The sequence below is a fragment of the Lutra lutra genome, chromosome 13 (assembly GCF_902655055.1).
Source record: "Lutra lutra chromosome 13, mLutLut1.2, whole genome shotgun sequence".
In the NCBI taxonomy this organism is placed as follows: Eukaryota; Metazoa; Chordata; class Mammalia; order Carnivora; family Mustelidae; genus Lutra; species Lutra lutra.
This window is the reverse complement of record NC_062290.1, coordinates 9,661,681-9,683,453: the sequence shown is the minus strand read 5'-3', so window position 1 is coordinate 9,683,453 and position 21,773 is coordinate 9,661,681. Positions and strand designations below refer to the sequence as shown.

At 49.8% G+C, this 21,773-nt stretch overlaps 1 protein-coding gene across 2 annotated transcripts in view; it reads left to right on the top strand.

Annotated features, from left to right (window-relative positions):
• DMRT1 (doublesex and mab-3 related transcription factor 1) overlaps positions 1-14,609 on the top strand; it is a 109,793-nt gene extending 95,184 nt beyond the window's left edge. For both annotated transcript variants that reach the window (XM_047698938.1, XM_047698939.1), the window contains exon 5: positions 13,415-14,609. In XM_047698938.1, coding sequence (XP_047554894.1) covers positions 13,415-13,569 — 155 coding nt within the window. In that variant the 3' untranslated portion in view covers positions 13,570-14,609. The remainder of the gene's footprint in view (positions 1-13,414) is intronic.
• The last annotated feature ends 7,164 nt before the right edge of the window (positions 14,610-21,773 follow it).

Genomic DNA, 21,773 nt, shown 5'->3' with positions numbered 1-21,773 from the left:
TTACCAGATGTAAGACTTTAACTGGTGGCCACCAAAGGGCCCCAAAGACAAATACGAAGTGGATCCTACCCTGTTCCTGTTCTTTTTTTTTTTTTTTTTTAACTAGGCTCCATGCCCAGCACAGAGTCGAACATGGGACTCAGACTCTCAACCCCGAGGTCAACACTTGAGCCAATATCAAGAGCCAGATAGATGCTCAACACACTGAGCCAGCCAGGCGCCCCCTACCCTATTCTATGGGGAGAGTTGTTGGGTCAGTTTTGTGGAAAGGGAAGGGGAAAGGAAGGTGGAAGTGACAGAACCACATGAAAGGCCACAACAAAGTAGCCTGGGCATTGTTTCTGCTGAGAGCGACCAAGGAAGTGGCTTTGAGCTGGGTTTGACCTGTGGAGATTGGGGGACAGTGGGATCAGCACAAGCTCATATCAAATGCTCCTGGGTCTGCACCAGGGTTCGGAGCGGGAGGAGTCTGGAACGTGCTTCCAGTGCAGGGGACATGTGGAGAATCCGCTTGCTCCTCAGATGCCAGCCCAGCAGGTTTGGATGTTTCTAGATACCACAAGAGGTGTTGATTGAGGAAAGGAGATGGGCCTCTGGAAGCACAGGGACCATCCTGGGTAAAGTGCAAGAGAGAGGCCTGAGCAGGACAACCAGACGCTAGCAGATCAGCTACAAGGTGATAAGTGTGGGATCCAGTCTGGGGAGTGGAGGGATAGGGTCACCGAAAGAAGAGATCTGTGGAAGAGCTCCATGGGGCTCACCCGAGCAGGACTTTGCCGGTGCTTAGAGGTGGGAGGAAAGTGATGGGAGAAGCTTCCTAAAGTAATCCTGAGGCTTGGAGCCTGAGCAGGTAAAGTGGGGAGGGCTCAGGACCAAGAGAAGAGGGTTGGGTTTACTCTGTGGAGAAAGATGGTGGGTTTACTTTTAAACATAGTGAATTTACACTGCAGGGAGTTACTCAGGTAGAGATGTCCAGCAGACATTGAAAATACAGAAGTAGTTCTCAGAAATCAGGGCAAGAGATATAAATTGAAGTAGTCATTTGCAAGAAGGTGATATTTAAAGTTTGTGTGATAAGGGGGAGACAAATCATGCAGTTTGGAGAAAGCCTGCAGGGTAGAGGCTAGAGAAGAGACGGAAGGCAGAAAAAGCTGGGAGAGCCACAGTGGAAGGTGGAGGGGGAAGGGCAAGGTCAAGTGTCTAGTGCCCCTGAGGGGAGGAAGGGGGACTGGAGCATCCCTGGGCTGCGGTGATCAGCACATCACGGGTGACCTGAAGAAAACTTGCCTGGGAATAAGACGGCCACCAGTTTGCCAGGGGTAACCCAGCAGGTGGACAGTGAGGGCAATTCTTCAGTCACGTTTGGTGGTAATACAGTGGAGACAGGACAGTAAGTCAGCATTAAGAAGTGTGGGAAGAAATTGAGGGAAGGGATTAATAGGAAAAAGACCAGGGGTCCCTGAGTGGCACAGTCAGTTAAGTGGCTGGCTCTTAGTTTCAGCTCAGGTTGTGATGTCAGGGTCATGAGATTGAGGCCCGTAGCAGGCTCCATGTTCAGCCGGGAGTCTGCTTGAGATTCTCTCCCTCCTTCTGCCCTCTCGCTTGTGCCCCATGCTCTCTCTCTCTCTCTCAAATAAATAAATCTTAAAAAAAAAAAAAAAAAGACCAAATCCCCCTTAGGATGGCTATTATTCAAATAGAAAATAGTGTTAGCAAGGATGCAGAGAAATTGGAACTCCTATGCATTGCTGGTGGGAATGTCAGACAGTGTAGCTGCTGTGGAGTACAGTCTAGCAGTTCCTAAAAAAATCTAAATGTAAAATTACTATATAATCCAACAATCCCACTTTCGGGGATGTACCCCAAAGATATATGAACAGGGAATTGAACAGATAATTTGAACACCACTGATCACACCAGCATTATTCACCGTGCTAGAGACACACACAACCCTCACATCCACTGATGAACAAACGGGTAAACAAAGTGTGGTATCTACACACTGTGGAATATTATTCAGCCTTCAAAAGGAAGGGAGTCCCGCCCCACGCTACAACATGGATGAACCTTGGGGACACAATGTGTACTGAAATAAGATCAGTTGCAAAAGGACAAATACTGCATGACCCCACTGATGGGAGCTCCCTGGAGTTGTCACATTCACAGAGACAGACAGAAAAGGATGGTTCCCGGGGCTGAGGGAAGAGGGAAAGGACCATCCCTGGGGCTGAGGGAGGAGGGAAAAGACCGTTCCTGGTGAGCAGGTATGGAGTTTCCGTTTGGGAAGATGAGAAAGCTCTGGAGATGGCAGGTACATAACAACATGTCTAAACTTAATACCCCTCAGCTGTACACTTAAAAATGGTTAAAATGATATGTTCTGTGTTATGTGTGTCTCACCACAATAAAAAAATTCAAAACCAAAAACTAAATCCTGAAAGGGAAACCAGCCTGTTGACCAGAGGAAGGAAGAGTGAAGTAACAATTTATCTCATGCTTTGGTAACTACTTGCCAGGGTTGGTTTCCTTCAGTTCTGAGCTGTCGTCTGTGGACCAGCAGCAGCTGTCCCTGGGCAGGAGCATCTCACCTCAAGGAGCTGGAGGGGGTCATTCTGTGGAGCCCCCAAGTACAGGCTGATGTCAGCTTTGGCTTTAGATGGGATGCAGTTGAGGAGAAAAAGGAAAATGTTTTCTTTCTTTCTTCCTTCCTCCCTCCCTCCCTCCCTCTCTCTCTTTCTTTTTCTTTCTTTCTTTCTCTCTCTCTCTCTCTTTCCTCTTTCTTCCTTCCTTCCTTCCTTCCTTCCTTTCTTTCTTTCTTTCTTTCTTTCAAAAGATTTCATTTATTGGGGCACCTGGGTGGCTCAGTGGGGTTAAATCCTCTGCCTTCGGCTCAGGTCATGATCTCAGGGTCCTGGGATCGAGCCCCGCATCGGGCTCTCTGCTCAGTGGAGAGCCTGCTTCCTCCTCTCTCTCTCTCTCTGCCTGCCTCTCTGCCTACATGTGATCTCTGTCTGTCAAATAAATAAATAAAATCTTTAAAAAAAAAAAAAAGGATTTCATTTATTTATTTGACAGACGGAGATTACAAGTGGGCAGAGAGGCAGGCAGGAGGCGGGAGGTGGGTGGGAGACAGGCTCCCTGCTGAGCAGAGAGCCCAGTGCGCGGGGCTCGATCCCAGGACCCTGGGATCATGACCTGAGCTGAAGGCAGAGGCTTTAACCCACTAAGCCACCCAGGCGCCCCAGGAAACCATTTTCTTGAAGGGAAACTAAAATCCTTGTCCACACATGAACTCTTCTCTCGAAACAGTTAAAACATAGCACAGACACCTGGAGGGGAGAAGGCGCCATCATGCTCCCTGAATGCCTTCTGTCACTCACAGATTAACTGGACCCATGGAAAAGGTGTAAATCCTTTCCTGGGGGCTAAATGAAAAGATGGTACTTTACATAAAAATTTAATTTCAGAGATACATATATTGAGGGGCACCTGGGTGGCTCAGTGGTTAAGCATCTATCCTCAGCTCAGGTCGTGATCCCTGCATCCTGGGACCGAGCCCCGCATCCAGTTCCGCATCGGGTTCCCTGCTTGGCAGGAAACTTTCTTCTCCCTCTCCCACTCTCTCTGCTTGTGTTCCCTCTCTTGCTCTCTGTCAAATAAGTAAATAAAATCTTAAAAAACAAAACAAGGAAATATGTATATTGAATTTCCTTTTTTTTCTTTAGCTTTTGGGGTCTTAGGGTACATGTAGAAATTGTCTTTTGGAAAAATGTACAGTTTGTGCTATTATTTTGTTATTTCTCTTCACCTTTAGCATGAACCTTTCCAAAATAGTGTGTTCTTGCTCCTGTAACCTGAACTTACCTTGTCCATCCATGATGGCCGTGTTGTATTCAGGTGGTAAAGTAGCTTGTGTGGCTCTGACTAGGCATGTATCCTCCTGTCCGGAAATGCCTGGAATTTTCTATCCTGATTGATTTCATCTGGTGTATTTTTTTTTTTAGATGAATCCAGGCATCTGCTTCCTTATTCTGTATCAGAGGAAAATATTAATAATTACTGGTCTTAGATTTCCTGTAATGCTAGCTAGGAAGGAGAATGAAAAGCTGGCATGGGATGATAGCCAATACTGGGGCTATCAGGCCTCAGTAAATACATAGCCTGAGGCTATGTATTTGCCTTTGAAGAAGACTGAGTCCCCGGGTAGTAAGGTTGAAATAATTTACCGGACACCACCCTCTGCCCTTCTTCTAACACACCATTTGGGGCACAATATTTACTTTTGAATTACAAGCTGCAAGTTTTATACGACTTTTATTTGAGAAATGGTTCACAGACTTTCTCTTATATCCATTTCAATAGCAAAGTGTCAGGATATCTCTAAATGAAGAACTTCTTTAAAACCATGTGGCTAGGGGTTCCTGGGTGGTTCAGTCAGCTAAGTGTCTGCCTTCGGCTCAGGTCGTGATCTTCAGGTCATGAATGGAGCCCGGCCCTTGTCAGGCTCCCTGCTCTGGGTGGAGTCTTCTCTCCCTCTGCCCCCTTTCCTCTGCTCGTGCTCTCTCTCACTCGCTCTCTCTCAAATGAATAAGTACGATAATTTTTTTAAAAAAATAAGAAAAATTTAAAAATAACAAAAGCATGTGGCTAAAACTACATTATCTAGACTGTTTTGTAAAAGAGTGTGTTTTATGGAAGATGATAGGATTCCAAAGTGAAAAGCAGGCCACAGGCTGGTGGATTAGCCAGAAACTGAGCTCCTTCCAATGCTAGGTTCTGCCTCCTTGTGACCTGCCCTCCTGGCAGAGGTGTTGCCTCCAAAACTCACATCCTTTTTCTCAGCCTTCACAAGGTGCGTCGTATTACCCTTTAAGGCTGAAACATCTGTGACCCTTTGTCCTTCTCAGTGCACAGAAAACCGCAGGGCTCCGTGAAATGCTTCTGTTGCTACAGAGCATCTGGACAGAGCCAGGCCGGTTTTTTTAGCATGATCGATGCCACACACAGCCTGTGTCCTAGGTTTGATTCCTGCCATTTTCTCAGGTCCCAGGATCAAATGGGAAATCAACTCCAGAGATGACTTTCGAGCATCCTGCTTGCAGGGTCGGCTTTAGTTTCTGAGATGCTATCATGGGTGTGTTTGAACTGTGTTTGCAGCTGCGTGTCACACACACACACCCCACACACACGGTCAGGCACTACTTGTGGACCCGAGCCCTTGTTGGCATTACAGAGTCCCTGGGGAGCAGGGTCCCATGTGCTCCCCAGGAGCCAGGCTCTTTGGGCCTGGTCCAGGCTGAGATCGCAGGTCCACTGCCCGGCCCAGGGTGTGTCTGCTGCAGCTTCTTTCCGCAGAAACGTGTGTGCCCCGGCTTTGCTTAGAGTCTGTGCAGGACACACAGACGGAAGCACCTAAAACCCGCGCACGCTCTACCCCCAGACTGGCAGTAGGCCTGCGACTCTCCTGCTGGTGTGTGGGTGAGCCCTGTCCTCTGGTTATGCCACGTCCTGCGAAGACTGACTGCCATGGTCTTTCCCACAGGTTCATCCGTTATTAAACACCCGCTGTATGCCCTGCACGGTGCTAGAGCACAGATGGTAGTTGCCCTCAGTCTGTCTCAGTTTCCCGGATGCTTGTCTTCCAGATTGTAGGCTGACTTCCTGTTTCTGCCACGAGGAGGCCTGAGGGCTCCGCTGGCTGAGGGTCAGTTTCTGGCCCATGGGCGCAACCTTGGGAAATGTTACTTGTGACTCTGGTGCTGAGCTTGGCGCTATAGAAGGCACAGACTAAAAGGCTCGGTTTTCAACTTGGAATTTGTTTTAACTGTCAGTCTTCAGATGTGTAAAGAAGGATGAATAAAGAGGGCACCTGGGTGGCTCAGTCATGAAGCATCTGCCTTCGGGTCAGGTCATGATCCCCATGTCCTGGGATCAAGCCCCGTGTTGGGGATCTGGCTTCTCCCTCTGCCACTAGCTCTCTCTCTCTTGCTCTGTCTCAAATAAATAAAATCTTAAAAAAAAAAAAAATGAACAAAATACAAGTTCCCTTTCCTTATACATCAGAATTGAACCCCATCTGAGAACACTGAGGGATGTTTGACCTGTGATGTCATTTCTTTTCCCTTTCTCAACCAGTGTTACTACAAGTCTTACTAATTTCTTGGTTCTGTGTAGACAGTGGCGTACATATACTCACTTTTCCTGAAGTTTTCAGACTCAGTGTGGGGGGATGTGTAATGACTGACAAGTATGTAGAGTCATCAAGTCTTCAAGCTGTTTTGTCATATATCATCTCAATCCTCAGAGCAGCTTTGTGAGACACATAATTATTCTTTATAAATCCTCTGACGATTAAAGAAACCCAGACTCTGTTTATTGAGGTGCTAGTGTCTGATGTCAGATCCACAGTCTTTCAGAACATTCTCTTAGAGGCCTCTGAGGGCAGCGGGGAGGAGGCGGGAGGCTGGGAAGTGATGCTGGGGCAGAGCCCAGATAGTGCCAAGGTGCTGCTGTGGCCAGGCCCCACGTGCGGATCACCAAATCGTGGCACATTATGTGTTTTGAAAGTGGGCTTTTCAGCTGCATCGGGCTTTATGGGGCCCCACCAGTGTATGTAGAACCATCTATCCTAAGTGCTCTACCCTATTCCCATTTTACAGACAGGACACTGAGGCATGGAGAGGGTGTGGAAATGACCACACTTGCATACCTTCCCCTGGCTGTGCCCTGTTGCCTTTGTCTGCAGATCAGCTCTGGCTGCCCCAGCAAGCCTCCATTCTCAGGGCTCCGGGTACCCAGTCACTGTGGACTGGAAACTGGGGAGACCCTACTTCTGGAGCATGAATGCCTCTGCCCACTACTTCCCAGAGTTCCCACCTCTTAGACAAACTTAGGCTCAAACAAAAGAGTCTTCCTGCTTCCGGATACTACTGTCTGAAGGGATGGTTTCCTTGATCGTTGGATGATAACACTATTTTTTGTACAGTTTATAAAGCATGCCCACAGACGTTCTGCTATTTGATTTTGATTTGACACCAGCCATCCTGTTACACACACACCCCCAAGAGCTTATGTCACAAGGGGCCTATTGTCCAAGTGAGGATTAGGTTGGTTGAAACACCCCGGCTAGGCTCTAGGCCCCGTGAAGTACAGGTGTGTTCCTCATTCCCCTCTCTCAGGAAGGGACGTGTATGTGTGAGCAGATCTTGTACCAAATCCCCCGTGACTTCCTACACCTTCAAAAGCAAGAACTTTCTAACTTTAACACACTGAGACGTAGACTGCTGACCAATGGAATAAGGAAACTAATTACTGTTACTCACTAATTAGCACAGTGGCCTGTGGTTAGCCTCATGTCACAATGGGGAAACCAAGGCACAGGATGCTTCTGTCCATCCCCCAGGTAATACAGGGGATTTCTTCAGAGTCAGCCTAGTGTCTGGTTCACTGAAGGGCAAAGTAGAGCAGTGTTGGCCAGTGTGAGGATTCGTCTCGGGGTGTTGTTACCTAAGTGAAGTGAAAGCCACAGTATATGTAAGTTTTAAGACCGAGTATATTTTGGTGAAAACCCAGTGAGGCATTGTGAACGTTTGGATGGTGTATCTCCCCAGACGCTGCCTCCCAGGGTGAGGGAAGTCTGTGGGCCCGTGATGATGAGTGAACACCTCATGTGCACACTTGGCTCCCTTCAGAGAGAGTTCAGGAATGAAGGAGTCAGGGAGAGATGTCTCTACAGTTCGGGGTCAGGGAGCCACCAGCAGTATCACCACTGCTGATGGGTAGGGGGCTTTGGGAAGGTGAGCAGGAAGGTCCTTGGGGACATTGAGCACCCATCAGGTTGGGCTGTTGTCGGGGCACATTGCTTATTCATGGGCTTGCTTTGACACTCCAATTTTCTGACCTCCCTCTAAGAAATAAGCAAGGAATGGGGAGCCCCAGAGGCTGCCATGCCTTAGTTAGGAATGTCTGTCTTGCGGGGGTGGTGATGGGGGCCGAGGAGGGCGTCTGGTTCCAGAGGGTTCTACCTGGGTCCCAGGTTGGGGGTTGGGGGTAAGAGGCTGAATGGTGTCCCTTCTCGCTCTTCCTTTTTTTTTTTTTTTAAGATTTTATTTACTCAAGAGAGTGAGAGAGAGCATGAGATGGGGGAGGGTCAGAGGGAGAAGCAGACTTCCCGCTGAGCAGGAAGCCCAATGTGCGCCTGGATTCCGGGACTCTGGGATCAAGACCCAGGCCGAAGGCCGACGCCTGACCGACTGAGCTACCCAGGTTCCTTTTTTGTGTGCTACATTAAAACAATCCAGAAAGGATTCTTCCCTTTCTGTTGGACTTTGTCGGTGGGTAAGGGAGTGGCTTTGGTGTGTTGTCCCTGACTTCCTGAAGCAGCAGGAGAGCGCGCTGCAGGCTGCCTGATCAGCTCCTGCAGATGTTGAGAACCAAAGAGTTGTCCTGGCGTTAACCATGGGATTTGTGGATCCAAGTCATACACGACGTTTGGAGGGACAGAGGTACTGTTACTAGTGCATAAATACGCTCTTTCTCTTGCGAGGTCACTTAGTTTTTAGCAGTGGCCGTCCGGTGCTGGCACTGGTGGTGCCGTTGTGGGGGGAGAAGGACTGCTGTGGGCCTGCTTCCTGCCTCAGCGACCCCCTGTACGGGCCTGGGCCGCTTCTCCTCACAGCACACAGAGCGCAGAGCTGGCCTCTCTCAGAATGGGGGCTGGATTTTACCACTGCCCCGAAGATGTGTTTCCAAGAACATAATCCTAACAGCCCCCTCTTTGTCACTTTGCCACTGCCCTTTCAGTACACGTAGGTGGTAAAAAACAACACATTTAATTGTTTCAAAGATTATATATATATTTTTTAGCAAATATATAGTAAAGGGGGGGATTAATAAAGGGCTATTTTTCTCAGCTTGTGGTTTCTAATTACATCAGTTACAGCTTAGCCCTGCCCTTAACTAGAGTGCAGGCATGAACTGGAAAAGAATGAGCTAATCCGTGATAGATCGGGTTGAATAAAGATCTCCATTCATATCTTTACCTTTTATCCCTTGTTCCAAGTGCCAAGAATTAATGCTGTTTGAAAGTACAGACTGAACCTGCCAAGCTTTGGACGGCTCCGATAATCCTAATTATTTTAGACGCAAGTGAGAAGGGCAGCAGTGCCGCTGTGGAAAAGAGTCCCATTGTGAAACATTACATATCTGCTAAGTGGTGTTGATTGGACGTGATTTTATTTCCAAACACGGCAGTTATCACGAGCGGAAGAATTTGTTGTTTGAGAAATTTTCATTAGCTTTTCATCAGACTCTGAGGCCTGCAAACTCAGGAGACCAGAGGCCAGCACTTTTGTTTTCTTCCTGTCCACATGGAGGCGTGGAGCTGCTAACAATTGAGGAGTGCCACTCATATTCTTATTTTTAAAGGGTTTCTTAGTGGGCGTTTAACAGCATTTAACAGAGAGAGGAAGAAAATTTTTCTCAAGCATGAATATCCTGTTTTCTCACATCACTGGAGGAGAATTATTCGTTCCAGCCCACTGACTTCCAACAGATCATTCAAGTTAAAAGTCAGGGGTCTTTGCAATGTTGAAAGATTTAGCAGTTAGAGTGGTTTTTGTTTTGTTTTTTTCGTGAGGTGGGTTTTTTTGACGGGAGTGCTGTAAGATGATAGTATCGCTGGAATCATCTTTAATTTTTTTTCCCCCAGCACTGGTTAGTGTTTACGTATAAGATTTTTTTGTTTGCTTTTAAATAATTGTAAAAGAAAGCCCCTTTAGCTTTTTAGACAAACAGGCTACTTGAGAGAAAACAGATACTGGGCTTGCTGGTTCAATCGAGGGTCAGCCTGGAAGAGGTTTGCCCACTTTTCATTGAAACACAGACAAGAAATCAAATGAGCAAGTTTTTCTGTTTCTTACTTTTTAGTCTCTATTTTGGTGTCCAGAAGTCATTTTTTGCATTTCGGGAAATGCTGGGAAATGCTGGGAGCCTGTCCGTGATCTATGGAAGGGTAGCAGAATCCTGAATTGTTTATTGCCTGTGAATGCTCGCTGCTTCCCCTCCCAGCCCCTACCCCAAGCCCAGCTGCCCCCCATCCCCACCCCCACCACTCAAGCAAAGCACTAACATCTTCAGTGATGCAAATAGTTGTGTGTTGAGCATCTCTGGACCAATTATTCTTTCTTTCTTTGGGCTTATTCCCCAGAGTGGAATTACCAGGTCAGAGGGTATGAACAGTTTTACGGTTCTTATTACATGTCCCTAGATTGCTGTCCAGAAGACTGAACCGATTTCTAGTGCTACCAACAGTGTATCTTTTCTTACAGTCCCACTGACACAAGGCATTAGCATTTCCACAAAATAATTAAGGGGAACATTTTGGGTTGAAATTAGCCTTGTGTCAGGCTCATTAGAATCAAATTGAAAGGCAGAAAAGATAATTCTGACTTTTGAATTTTTAATTGGTATAAAATAATTTATAGTTGTCAATGATTACTCTTCCCCCAACAACATTTAATGAAGCTGCATTAAAATGGAGAGGGTCCTTTTGAGGGTGGTAGTAAAATACGGTTTGGACATTTTTCTCCCAAGAGAATGCTGAGGACATCTTTACTGTAACTACTATTGGGAGGGGTCACACTAACTAAGTTCAGCAAATCCTGTCCTGAACTTCAGCAGCCTCCTTTTCAAAGACGCTGCTAAGCCTCGACGTAAGTAAGAACGACATAGACAACAGAGACAGACAGTGGAAAATACTGGCATTTTTCAAAACAGGTTGCGTTCATTTATTTGCGTCTTCTCTGGAGTGCAGTCATGCGTGAAGGCGGCTGCAGCCCTGCCCCTGTCTGTGCAGGTGACACCCTGTTGTGTCTCTGGAGCCAGAGGCTCAGGAACACTTCCCAAGAAAACACCCACAAGGCAAGTGAGGGCAAAGGGGGCTATCCCCTGATTTCTTCCTTTTGCAGAATTCCTGCCCTTCCCCTTTTTGGTCACAGATAGGTTAACTGTGAGTGGATGGTGTAGGGCTGGGGTGTAATGGGGAGGGGGCGTCTCCTAGGTCGGCTGCTGACCCAAGACAAGAGGCAGACTGGGGGCCCAGGACATGTCAGGGGAGCACTCACCCCTTCCCCGCTGCTGCCTGAGTGTGACAAGGGTCAGGTATTTTGCCTCCTTAAACTCAGAGACTAGGACATTTCCGTGGCCGGTCACTAAACGTGGTGCCCAAGGGTGGGGGACGGTGCAGGAAGAGTGAGACTGTGGGTCAGGCTGGCTGGTGCCACACTGCCCTTCAGCTTCCAGGGGGTCCCCTGTGTCACCCCTTGAGAATAATTCTTCCAGTGAATGGTTGGAGCATTACATACTTTGTTAAGATTTGTGGCACGCAGGAAGTAGGCAGTAAAGGCTCCCTCCTGTCCCCGTTGCTCTTGACAGAGGACCTTCTGTCACTGGTTTGAGGTGGGATGGGGCAGTGGGCTGATGAGCTCATGGACTCTGCACTTGGCCCTGCGCTGTCCAGATCTGTGTAGGGGACCAAGATGTCAGAGCAAAGTCTGCTGCTTTTGGAAAACCTTTCTTTGTGTGTATATATATATAGCCTTGTGGGCACACAGCGCCATTCATAAATCATCTTGGATTTGCAGGGAACTTTGCATCCATAGAACAATTTGAATTTAGCCTTTATGAACTGCAATAAGATGAAGGCTTCAGATTTCACAGGTTCACAGGGTTTTTTGGTTGCCATATGTATTTACATAAGCATGGGTATGCTTTTTGGTGTCTGTAAAGTACATTTAACAACGTTCTACTTTAAAAATTTAAAAAAAAGAGCTTACACACTTTTGCTTTTTATTTAAGCGACTAAACAAATACTATCAATATCAAAGATAGTTGCTGGTCAGGAAATTGCCTTAATTGTTTCTCAGATTTACTCACTAAGTTCTCAGATCTGTGCCTTTCCTTATTGGAGGTATTTGAGGTAGTCATATAAAACTCTCCGTCCTTCTGTCTGTCCATCTGTATGTCACATGAGAATAAAGGGGCTTTCTGAAACGAGTTGGTCTAGTGGTGTGGTTCAAGGTCTGCCTCTTAAATCCCAGCTCTGTTCTTTTAGTTCTGTGTGGTTCCACTAGCTGCAGCAAACCTTTTCCAAACCCATAACAAGCGTAAATAGTGTTCTCTTGTAAAAAGGTCTCTTTTCAGCATGGTAATATACCTTATTAAATCCCAAACATAATAAGTATTGATGGCAAACACATCAGGACCCGGTACAGCTTCTACTATGATTTAGTTCTCTACAAATGACTCCAGCACTCAGCTCCCAGTGCATTTTGCTAATTACATCATAGATTTCCCTATTGATGAACACAGACTGAATTAACACAGGAGCACTAATGTACCCTTTCACCATTATTGTTGTACAAGAAGCCGTGGCAGATGCTGGCAGTTAGTTACACAAACATTAGTATTAACGATTGGCCATTTGGAATTGGTGACAAACTACTGCCCGGCAGAATCCTGAGGCTGAAACCAATCAGGAAGTTAATGAGGAGAGAAATTACCACTGCGGCTTCGCCTTAATTACATTCACTCTAGGCAGGAAGGGAGTTCTGGGGGTGGGTCTGAACTCGGCTAAGGTTAAGAAGGTCAGAGACCCTTTTGCTTAAATTTTGTATCTACTGTGGCTTGTAAGGTTGCAGAAATTGCTCAGCACATTATCATCCTTCATATTTAATGTCAGGTCCTAGTAGAGTTTTACGTTCATGGATTTGCTTTTAATATCTCTACCTGACTCCTATTTTAGTGAAGGTATTCCTTTAACTTTTTATATTAAAAAAACAACAACAACTCTTTAGTTTTCAAAAGTTATATAAATAGCAAGTGTTTGGCCCTGTAAGTCCAAGAGAAATACCAGGTATATTAATCTATCACCTTCGCTGGCTACATGTTGGAAAACTTAGGGTTACCTGTCAAACAGTAGAAACACATGCATGGAGCCTTGCTTGGGGTAATTTGTCAGACGGATCATTTGACAAGACAAGTCTATTAGCATCCTTTACATAAAGGGGAGGGGTTCAGTGAAGGGAGGAAATAGTTTCCACAGAGGGGGAAGGGGGAAAAGACTTTTTTTTTTTAATTTTTTATTTTCCTCTTTATGCACATAAATTCAGAACTCTGCTACCTAACTTTCCCCTTCAACTCAGATAACTGAATAGATATTGTGCAGAAATACTGTGTGTGTGTGTTTTCCTAAAGAAACACTGGGGTTTTTAATGAGTGCCTAGAACAACACTTTCAACTCAGAATAGAAATGCACAGTGCCTCTATCTTTGTTGGAACCTAATTGAATACTGAATGCGGAAAGACTAGCCACTTTTAACACTCTTCTCCCTCCCTGTCTCTCCCCACGTCCCAGTATTCTCGCCGCCCAGCAGTCAAGATTCTGGCTTGGTTTCCCTCTCCAGCAGCTCTCCTATTAGTAACGAGAGCACAAAGGGAGTGCTCGAATGTGAGTCTGCCTCCGAGCCCAGCAGCTTCACCGTCACTCCCGTCATCGAAGAGGACGAGTAAATGATGCCTCGTGCCTTTGGCTGTTTCCTTCACTTGGAATAGCAGGCTGATTCCATTTAGACATGGGGTTTGTTGTTAATATTTTGCCTTGACTCATGTCGACTTAACTGTTGAGAGCGTGTTTGGTTTATACTCCTTAGAGCTTAGCCCAGAGGCTAAAATACATTTGGAATAGTTTAGGATCCTTGAGTACCATCTGCAAGAACTAAGTGCTTTGCTCATGGAGTTAAATAGTAGTACCCCTCCCCCCATTTTTTATGATTCTGGTTTACATGTAGTTTTCAAAAAATACAATAATTCACTAAAGTCAGGGAGTATGTTTGCATCTAAATGTGTCATAATTCGATATTACTTCTGGTTTTAAAATGAAATCTTAGGTGCCTTAGACGTTTCTATTTTAGTATTTTAATAAAACCGCAAAAATATAAATTTAGCCAAGTGCCTGACCAGTGAGAAGAAGAGCGCAAACTTAGTGATTGTTCTAGAAATCTGTAGAAGGTCAGAGTAATTGGAAGTACTGTGTGTTTGTGTTGCTGTTGGAAAAGCCAAGCCCTCCTCCATCCTCCCAACTCAAAAACATGATTGAAATACAGTTGGAAAAAGACATTAAAGCCCTAAAGAACCACTGCATTTTCTGTAAAGGGTGTAATTTCAAAACAAAGCATTTTAAAGTAAACTCAGCAATACAGAATTCCTGGGTTTGTTTCTAGAATAATAGGAGAGTTTATCCTACACATTCTTTCTACTACAGGGGGAAAAAAATGGATGCAATCTAGACTATTTTGTAACCTTAGGTTGTAATCTGATTTGAAAATAAGTACATCTTTAAAAGTTACTACGGATTTCTGAGTTCATTATTTTGTTAAAAATTGCTTGTGGAGTACTTCCTTATGTAACAGAAGCCATCCTGAAATGAAACTAGTCGGAAAAAAATTCATTGTTCTGTGTAGTTGCAGCTGTACCTGAAATAAAAATGTTATTGATGACTGAATTTCCTTGTGTGTATATTTGGTGAGCGGTATTAAACAGGAAAAAAGAAATTACTTGTATTTTCTTCGCTCTGTGCTTTGAAAACATCTATTTGATTTCACCCCCGTCTGTTGTAATCAATAACCTGACCATCTTGTTTTTTATTAAATGCACTTACTCTTAATTTCATCCACCAGTGGTTTTAGAGAGAATAATGTGGAGTTACCTATATAGGTTTGACATTATAAATCACTTCTTGGGGCTGAATCGTATAGTGGTATCGATTGATCCTGATATATCACAGAAATTTACTGTCACTTCTGTTTTCAATTAAAGATACAATCAGTCAGATAATGACTTAATTGGATTTTACAGAAGATTGAGTTTTATTGCCCAGTGCTTTACGAGTTTAGTTAAGGAAGATCATTTTATCACACTTGTCAGGCCGCTGCTACTGTGGGCCGTGTGCCCTTCGGGGTGGCTGTAGCTATTGTGAAGGCGTAGCCAGGAAGCTGCGGGGCACGCCAGGAAGGGACCTGGTGGTGCAGTCGCCGCCTCCCAAGGCCTTCATGGTGGCTTTTCCCAAGTTGAAGATACATCGTGCCCTTGCTGCCCACAGCCCGGCCCCCTACATTTTTAAAAAAATAATCCTGGCTTTGTGGATCCAGGACTCTTCCAGTTCAGCCGTTCTAGAGAGGACCCCAGCACAAGAATTTTGCAGGGTGGTTTTGTTGGAGAAGCTGTACACACCCCCTCCGTGGGGTTGGTGGGGGCTGCCCCTTAAGTGCCCCTGCGTTTCTGAAAAGCCAGGGGAGCCTGGGGAAACATGGCCAGCGCGCTGTCAAAGCCGTGGCCTAGCCTATTCTAGGCCCCGGGTGCCCACCCCACTCTACCCTGGGCCGGGCTCCGGTTTCCAAGCCTCAGGATCAGGTCAGGTGGGCAGCTCCTGTCTTTAGAGAGACTCCTCTGGCCTGCAGCGCCCAGTGCTGAATCTGGTTCTGAACCCTGCGCTACCCTGCCCCCAGGAGGGCCAGTCCTGGCGGGAAGGCCGGGGCCCCAGGTCCACTACTCCCCTGGTGGTGTTTATTTCTGACTGCTAGGGAGGGAGTCAGGCTGGCCCAGCAGGTGCTCCGCGTTAGGAATTTGGCAAATTCTGAACCGGAGGTACAGCAAAGAAGGAAGGAAGAAGGAAGGCTTTGTGGCTGGGTTTTAACCCTATCTGGATACACGTATTTAAATCACTTTTCTAAAGCTTTGCCCCTTTTGTACGGAGGCCTCTAACAGCAAGGCCGCTTCCTCGTGCAGGCGATATCCATGGAGTGTGCGGTGTACGAGTGTGCCCAACACGCGTGTGCAAGTGTGGGCATGTCGGGCATCCCCTGTGCGTCTGGCGTTGGCTCGGGACAGACCTGAACCTTTCCAGGAGTTTCTGCTGCTCCATCTCGGGGGAACCGAGGCGGGCTCACCGAGACTTCCCCTCCCGGGAGCTGGGTAAGCTGCCGCCACGCGACGTGGGGGCAGTGGACAAACGAAACGCGTGCTTTTCCCCAAGGCCACCTCGGGCTCCTGCAGGGGCTTCGGGCGAGGCGACCGTCCCCCCACTACCTGCGGCGCCCCACTCCGGTGCCCCCTGCACTCATCCTAATGAGCTGCAGGACTAGGGCACCAGAGAAAGCTGCCTTACAGGCCCGGGGCGACCCTGATGACACTGCTTCCTCGCTGTCACAGCCACTGCCACAGTCATAGCGGGGGCTCCCTCCGAAACCCAAGCACGAAACCTCGGTTCAGGGCAGGGGCGTGAGCCAGACCCGCCGAGTCGTCATCACTGTCTCCCTCGCACCTCGTGGAACCTGGTGCGCCCACCCAAAAACCGAGCCCCTCTCCGCTTCCCGGGAACTTCGGAGCCGGACCGGTCTCACACGTACACGCACACGGCCCCGCATTTTGACGTTCTGCATCAAGTTGTATTAAAAGAGCTTTGTGGAAGGGGCCACGCGACAAAAAATGCCTGAAGGCTGCGGGTGGAAAGAGAGGGATTTTTCTCGGCCCTGTCTGCCGGCTGCCTGTACAGGAAGTTTGCCCGGGCCTCCGCGCGGGGCCCTCGCCCTCCTTCCCGCTCTGCGCGCACCCGCGCGGACGCGGCCTGAGCCCTGCGGCTGCCCGCTCAGCCCCACGCCGGCCGCCCCTTCACAGAAACGCGAGCGATCTCGCTCAGCCGCTACTTCGCCCACTTCCCTCCCTTCTCTAGGGCAAAACACTCCGCTTACTTTCCACGGGTTCGGAGAGGCGGCCCAGCCGGCCGCGAGCACCCGGAGCGGGTGGGCGGGGCGAAGAGCGCAGCGGGCGGGGCGCTGGCTGGGTGGGCGGAGCCCCAAGCGCCCCGGAAGTCGCCCCGCCCAGGAGGCTCCGGAGCAGGCGGTGAGAGCCGAACGTCCGGGCCTAGGCCCGGGTGTGGGGCGCCTTACGAGGCCGCCGCCCCGCGCCTCCCAGCGTTACTCTCCCGCCTCTGGTCGGCCTTCCGTGCGTGGAGTTCGCCGCCAGGGTCCCTGGGGCGTGGGTGGCGCCCGCCGTTTCCCGCTATCCCCGGGCCCCCAGCGTTGAGCTGGGGCGTCTTTCCCGGAATCCCGCGCCGCCGCGCGCTTCCCCCGCAGCGGGACTTCGTTCCCGGGCCGCGGGGCGAGAGGGGAGGCGGGGGGAGAAGGGTGTCCTGGCAGAGCGGCTGGTCCTGGGGAAGAAGTGAACCAAGGCCCCGAGAGCGAGCAGCGGTGAAAAGAAACTTTCCTTGCCCCTTCGGTGTTGCTCAGAGTAGCTAAAAAGATTTCCTTGGCCTTCTGTTTTGTTTTGAATGCTGAAGGCGCAGGGGAAACATCTTTAGAATGTTCTCGGCCCCGCGCTGCTGGAATTTTCTTTTGGGGAGGACATGCTATTTTTTTTCCCCCTTCGCTCAGAAGGCGGACAGGGTTTGCAGGCCGCCCACGGCGAGCCTTCGACAAAGTGCTGTAGGGACAGCACCGGCGCCCCAAGGGCACCCCGGGCCCTGCTGCCTGGGGGGGGGGGGGTGAGTCGGGACGGGCCCGGGAGCCCCATCCCCAGCGCACCCTCGGGAAGGGAGAGGCCTTGCCCGGGGCCTCCTGGCGAAGCGGGTCGGGGTCTGTCCTGGGGAGCGCCCTGAGGATGCGCTTTTCCACTTCCCCCTGCGAAGCTCGGGGCAGAGGTGGGCGCTCCGTGGGCCCCTCAGATGCAGCAAAGCTGGAGCGACACTCCCCAGTCCACCCCGAAAGGATGGCGGCGGGCACGGCCTAGTGTTTGGACGGGGTCTGAGGCACCTGCGCGAATGGGAGCGCTCGCGCCCAGGCTTGAGCCCCTGATGGTTTCGAAAGTTCGAGAACGTGAAGCACCGAGCCAGCAGTAGCACCTGCCGTCTGCACAGGGCCTGAGGGCTGGTCTATGCCCCGTTTACTTAAGAATGCCTTGGCCCTTAACGATCCTCAGGCTGCCCACTGCCAAAACGGTGTGGGGACAGGACCGTCCTTAACTCTCCTTGTGCCCAGGCCCAGTCTCCAGGCCCATCAGACGTGTTCATTCAACACCCCCACCCCGCCCCAGGCCGCGCGCGGCGGTTGCCCTCGACCCTGCGCCCCAGAGGTTGGCTACGGGGATGCTGTGGGAGGTGCGCAGGAGTCTCTCCCCATTTAATTGAGGGAGAACAAGGGCATTATTGTCACCTCAAGAAATCAATTGCCGGTTGGCCCACCGCCTCACCGGACATTCGTTCCCCACTTTCAGTTTGAAGCTGGCCAGAGAGAGCCATGCCTAGAGGCGTGGACGGGATGAGAGCCGAGAAGTTCACGCGCGGGCAGAGGGGGCTCATTTTCCTGCATGCACCCGGCTTTCTGCACGGCCCGGCCTCCAGCGTCACCGTGGTCGCGATTAAAACGCAAAGTAAGAACCCTGACCTCCCCCTCCATGAGAAGCCAGCAAAGCAGAAAATTTCCTGCCGCATTCTACATCCGGGACAATGTGAAACTGTCCTTTTGATTAAGTGGGTTTTTTTCTTTGTTTTGGTTTTTGTTTTTTTGTTTGTTTCGTTTTGCGGGGAGGAACATCCCCCAGGACTCCTGGACTTGGAGTCAGAACATCCTTGGCTTCTTAGCTAGGGCGTCTGCATTCCCAGCTTTTAAATATACACACCACGAGATTGTGCGCCAAGAGAAAGAGTGACATACGCACATTCTCTTTCACCCTTCCGCTGTTAATAACTGTCACAGTTCTACCTAGTTAATTGTGATTTGAGCGGATGCACCACCCAGAGCAGCACATGAGTGGATCCAATCGAGTGAGGTTACATTTACTTGTAATCCTCCTCCCTCCCTTTCCAATTTCTTTGATGATTTTTCCCATAAGTGCGTAAGTGGCGGGGACTTTAGGAGAACAGGCCGCTCCTCCCAAACGTGATTCAGACCATATGCTTTCTACATTCATTCCCGCTTGGGCTTTTCTTCTCTGCACTAACTGCTAACACGTTATAGTCACCTTGAAATTTCCTCTGCTATTTTCCAATTAAAAGCTTAATAGCCCTGGAAACGGAGTTCATGTGGTGAAGTTTACCATAGCCCCTTGTTCTGAAAGGCTTTCTGCTGGGATCCCATTATGTGCTTGAATAAACCCTTTCTGCAAACAGAAATGGGACTCGGGGTTGTCAGGTGTTGGGTTACAATAGACTTTGAGGCAGGGGACATTTTACCAACATAAATACAAACCTGTTCCTATAGGGAGATGTTGTCAAATACTGGGATATGGAAAACATTCCCATCAAATATGAGAAAAGGATTATTGCGCTATATCAAATGAGTATTTAGGTCTCAGTCCCCGATGTGCACTGGAGTGAACCGGGGCCCCGGACCAAATAATGCCGGACTGTTCCAGTGGCAAAGGGATAGGGTGGCTAGGTGACTGAAGGAGGAAAGGAAGTCTCCTTAGTAGTGGGAATGACCCCCCCCCAAAAAATCTGTTTTGAGAACTGTTCATTTCCTTAAAAAAAAAAAAAAATCCTTTACTCCCAAGTTACTTATACGCCCTAGTTACCCTGACCGTTTGGAGAAAATTGGGAGTCGTGTCTGGAAAAAAAATCCATGGTCTCTTCACTCCCAAGAGACCCGGAGATTTCCGCGCGAAAGTTCCCAGGTTCAGTGTCATTTTAGACCCTCCTTGTCTTTACGTGAAGGGACTGCCAACATCCACTTCCCAGCCCCTGGCCCCCAGGGGTTCCGGTGACCTCTGCCTCCAATCCTGAGAGCTTATGAAGTTCCGTCCAGCTGTAGTGTTTTAGAGTTTGTTTTCCTAGCGAAGGTTGGAAGCAGAGGGCTTGAGGTGGGGGATGGGGGTGAGAGGCGCCCGAGGGGTCTGTGCTGACGCAGCTTTGGGGGGAAGCCTCCCAGGGGTAGTACTCTAGCATTAGGGTTTCCTGCCCACGCCCCACCAGCAAGCTAGCATCCAGCGATCCCCAACTCCAGGACTAGTCCGAAAAGAAGGACGGCTAAGGGCTTCAAGGGAAACGCTCCCAACCGGGTTCCCTTTATAATCCTCTCCCTTCCCGGAATCACCCTATGGGCGGAGGGTTGGCCGCCAGGACGCCTGGCGACCCTTTACTTGAATTCACAGCAAACACAGAGGGACGTTTTCCTGTTGCTTGTTTGCTTTCAGGGCATTGCAGAGAAAAACGGCCTCCCCGAGGGGACAAGGGGCGCTGTGCCGCCGAAGGGTTGGCCATTGCTGAGGACTCGCCCCGAATTCGACTCGCCCGACCTCCAAGAGATGAGCTCAGTGTCCTCTCAGGAGCCTGCGGAAAGAAGGCTCGGGAATGCCGTCTCCCCCTGCATTGCACGGAACCTTTGTGCTCCCTGCACCGCCACACCCTCCTGTTTTTGTTTGTTTCTTTGTTTACTTGCGTGTGTTTGTGTTTGCTTAGGCTTCCCGGTGCATTGCTGGCGTCTGCATTAGGCCAAACCGGTACTAGTAGATCAGAGACACGCCGGCAACAGCTTAAACAAAGTGTGATCCGCGGACCCGGGGGCACGGGCGCGCTTCCAGTCGCAGCCAAAGACGCTGGGGTGGGGGGAGGGGAGAGCGGCCCCATCTCTCATCCGTAACTCAATCACTGAGTCTGCGGGGGTTTGAGTGAGGTGACTCCAGATCTCGGTTTGGTGGCATGGTGGCTGTTGGGCAGAGCGGAGCGGGGATCCTCACATCCGCTAACTCGTGGGGCGCGAACGCGGCTCCTCCGTCCGCTCTCGGAAGGGTTAGACCCGGCTCTTAAGCAAATCTTCCACAAGAGCACTTCCGGGCCTTTCGGGACAGAAGCTTCTTCACTAAAACCTGGGGAGGAGGGTAGAGAAACAGAACCAAACGCCAGAGAGGGAGGACTGTTTTTTTTTTTTTTTTTTGAAATAGCCTGCAAAATGGGTGGTCATCCTTGGGCCAGCAGGTTTTCATCAACATTCATTTTACTCCACAGCAGCAAAAGAGAAAAAAAATGTTGCAAAAGGAAATCAAGGAAACCAAAATTTCCCGAACCAATTCCACCGCCCTAACCCAATGGTACTCGCCAGCGGCCGCACGGCCGGACTCGCCCCAATTTAAAACCCTCTCGGCTCTGGCCAGGTCCCGAGCGCACCCGCAACGCTCGGCTAGGCTCCGGATCTCGGGGAGCCCTCCCTGTGGCCAAGCGTGGGCTTGAAAGCGGCCTCGGGCTGGGTGCCGCCAGGGCAGGCCTGCGGGGCGAGGGGGGAGGTGGGTGGGGGACGAAGGGGCCTTACTGGCCTACGGGCACCCCCACCCTCACCGCGGCTGGTCCACCTCTAACCCGCCCCGAGGGCACCGCCGAGTCCCGGAGCGCCGCTGTCCGGCAAAGTGTAGGCAGCTTGGAGCAGGGGACCGTGAGCGCCCCCGCCAGAGGGGCCTGGCTGCAGGTGGCAAGGAAGGTGAAGTGCAGGGGACTCTGGGGGCGCGAGCGGAAAGGAAGGAGGAAGGCGTGGAGTGGGGTGGAGAGTGGGGAGCGCAAGGAGATCGGGACCCCGGGGGTGGGGGTGGCAGTGGGAGGGAGGAGCGGTGGGGGGAGGGCGGCGGAGGAGGTGCTGCGGCCGGCCTGCGCGCGCCGGAGCTGCAGACCAGCGGGCTCAGACCGTAGCCAGAGCTCCCGCCGGCTCTCCGCAGCCGCCGCCGCGCCTCGGCGACGG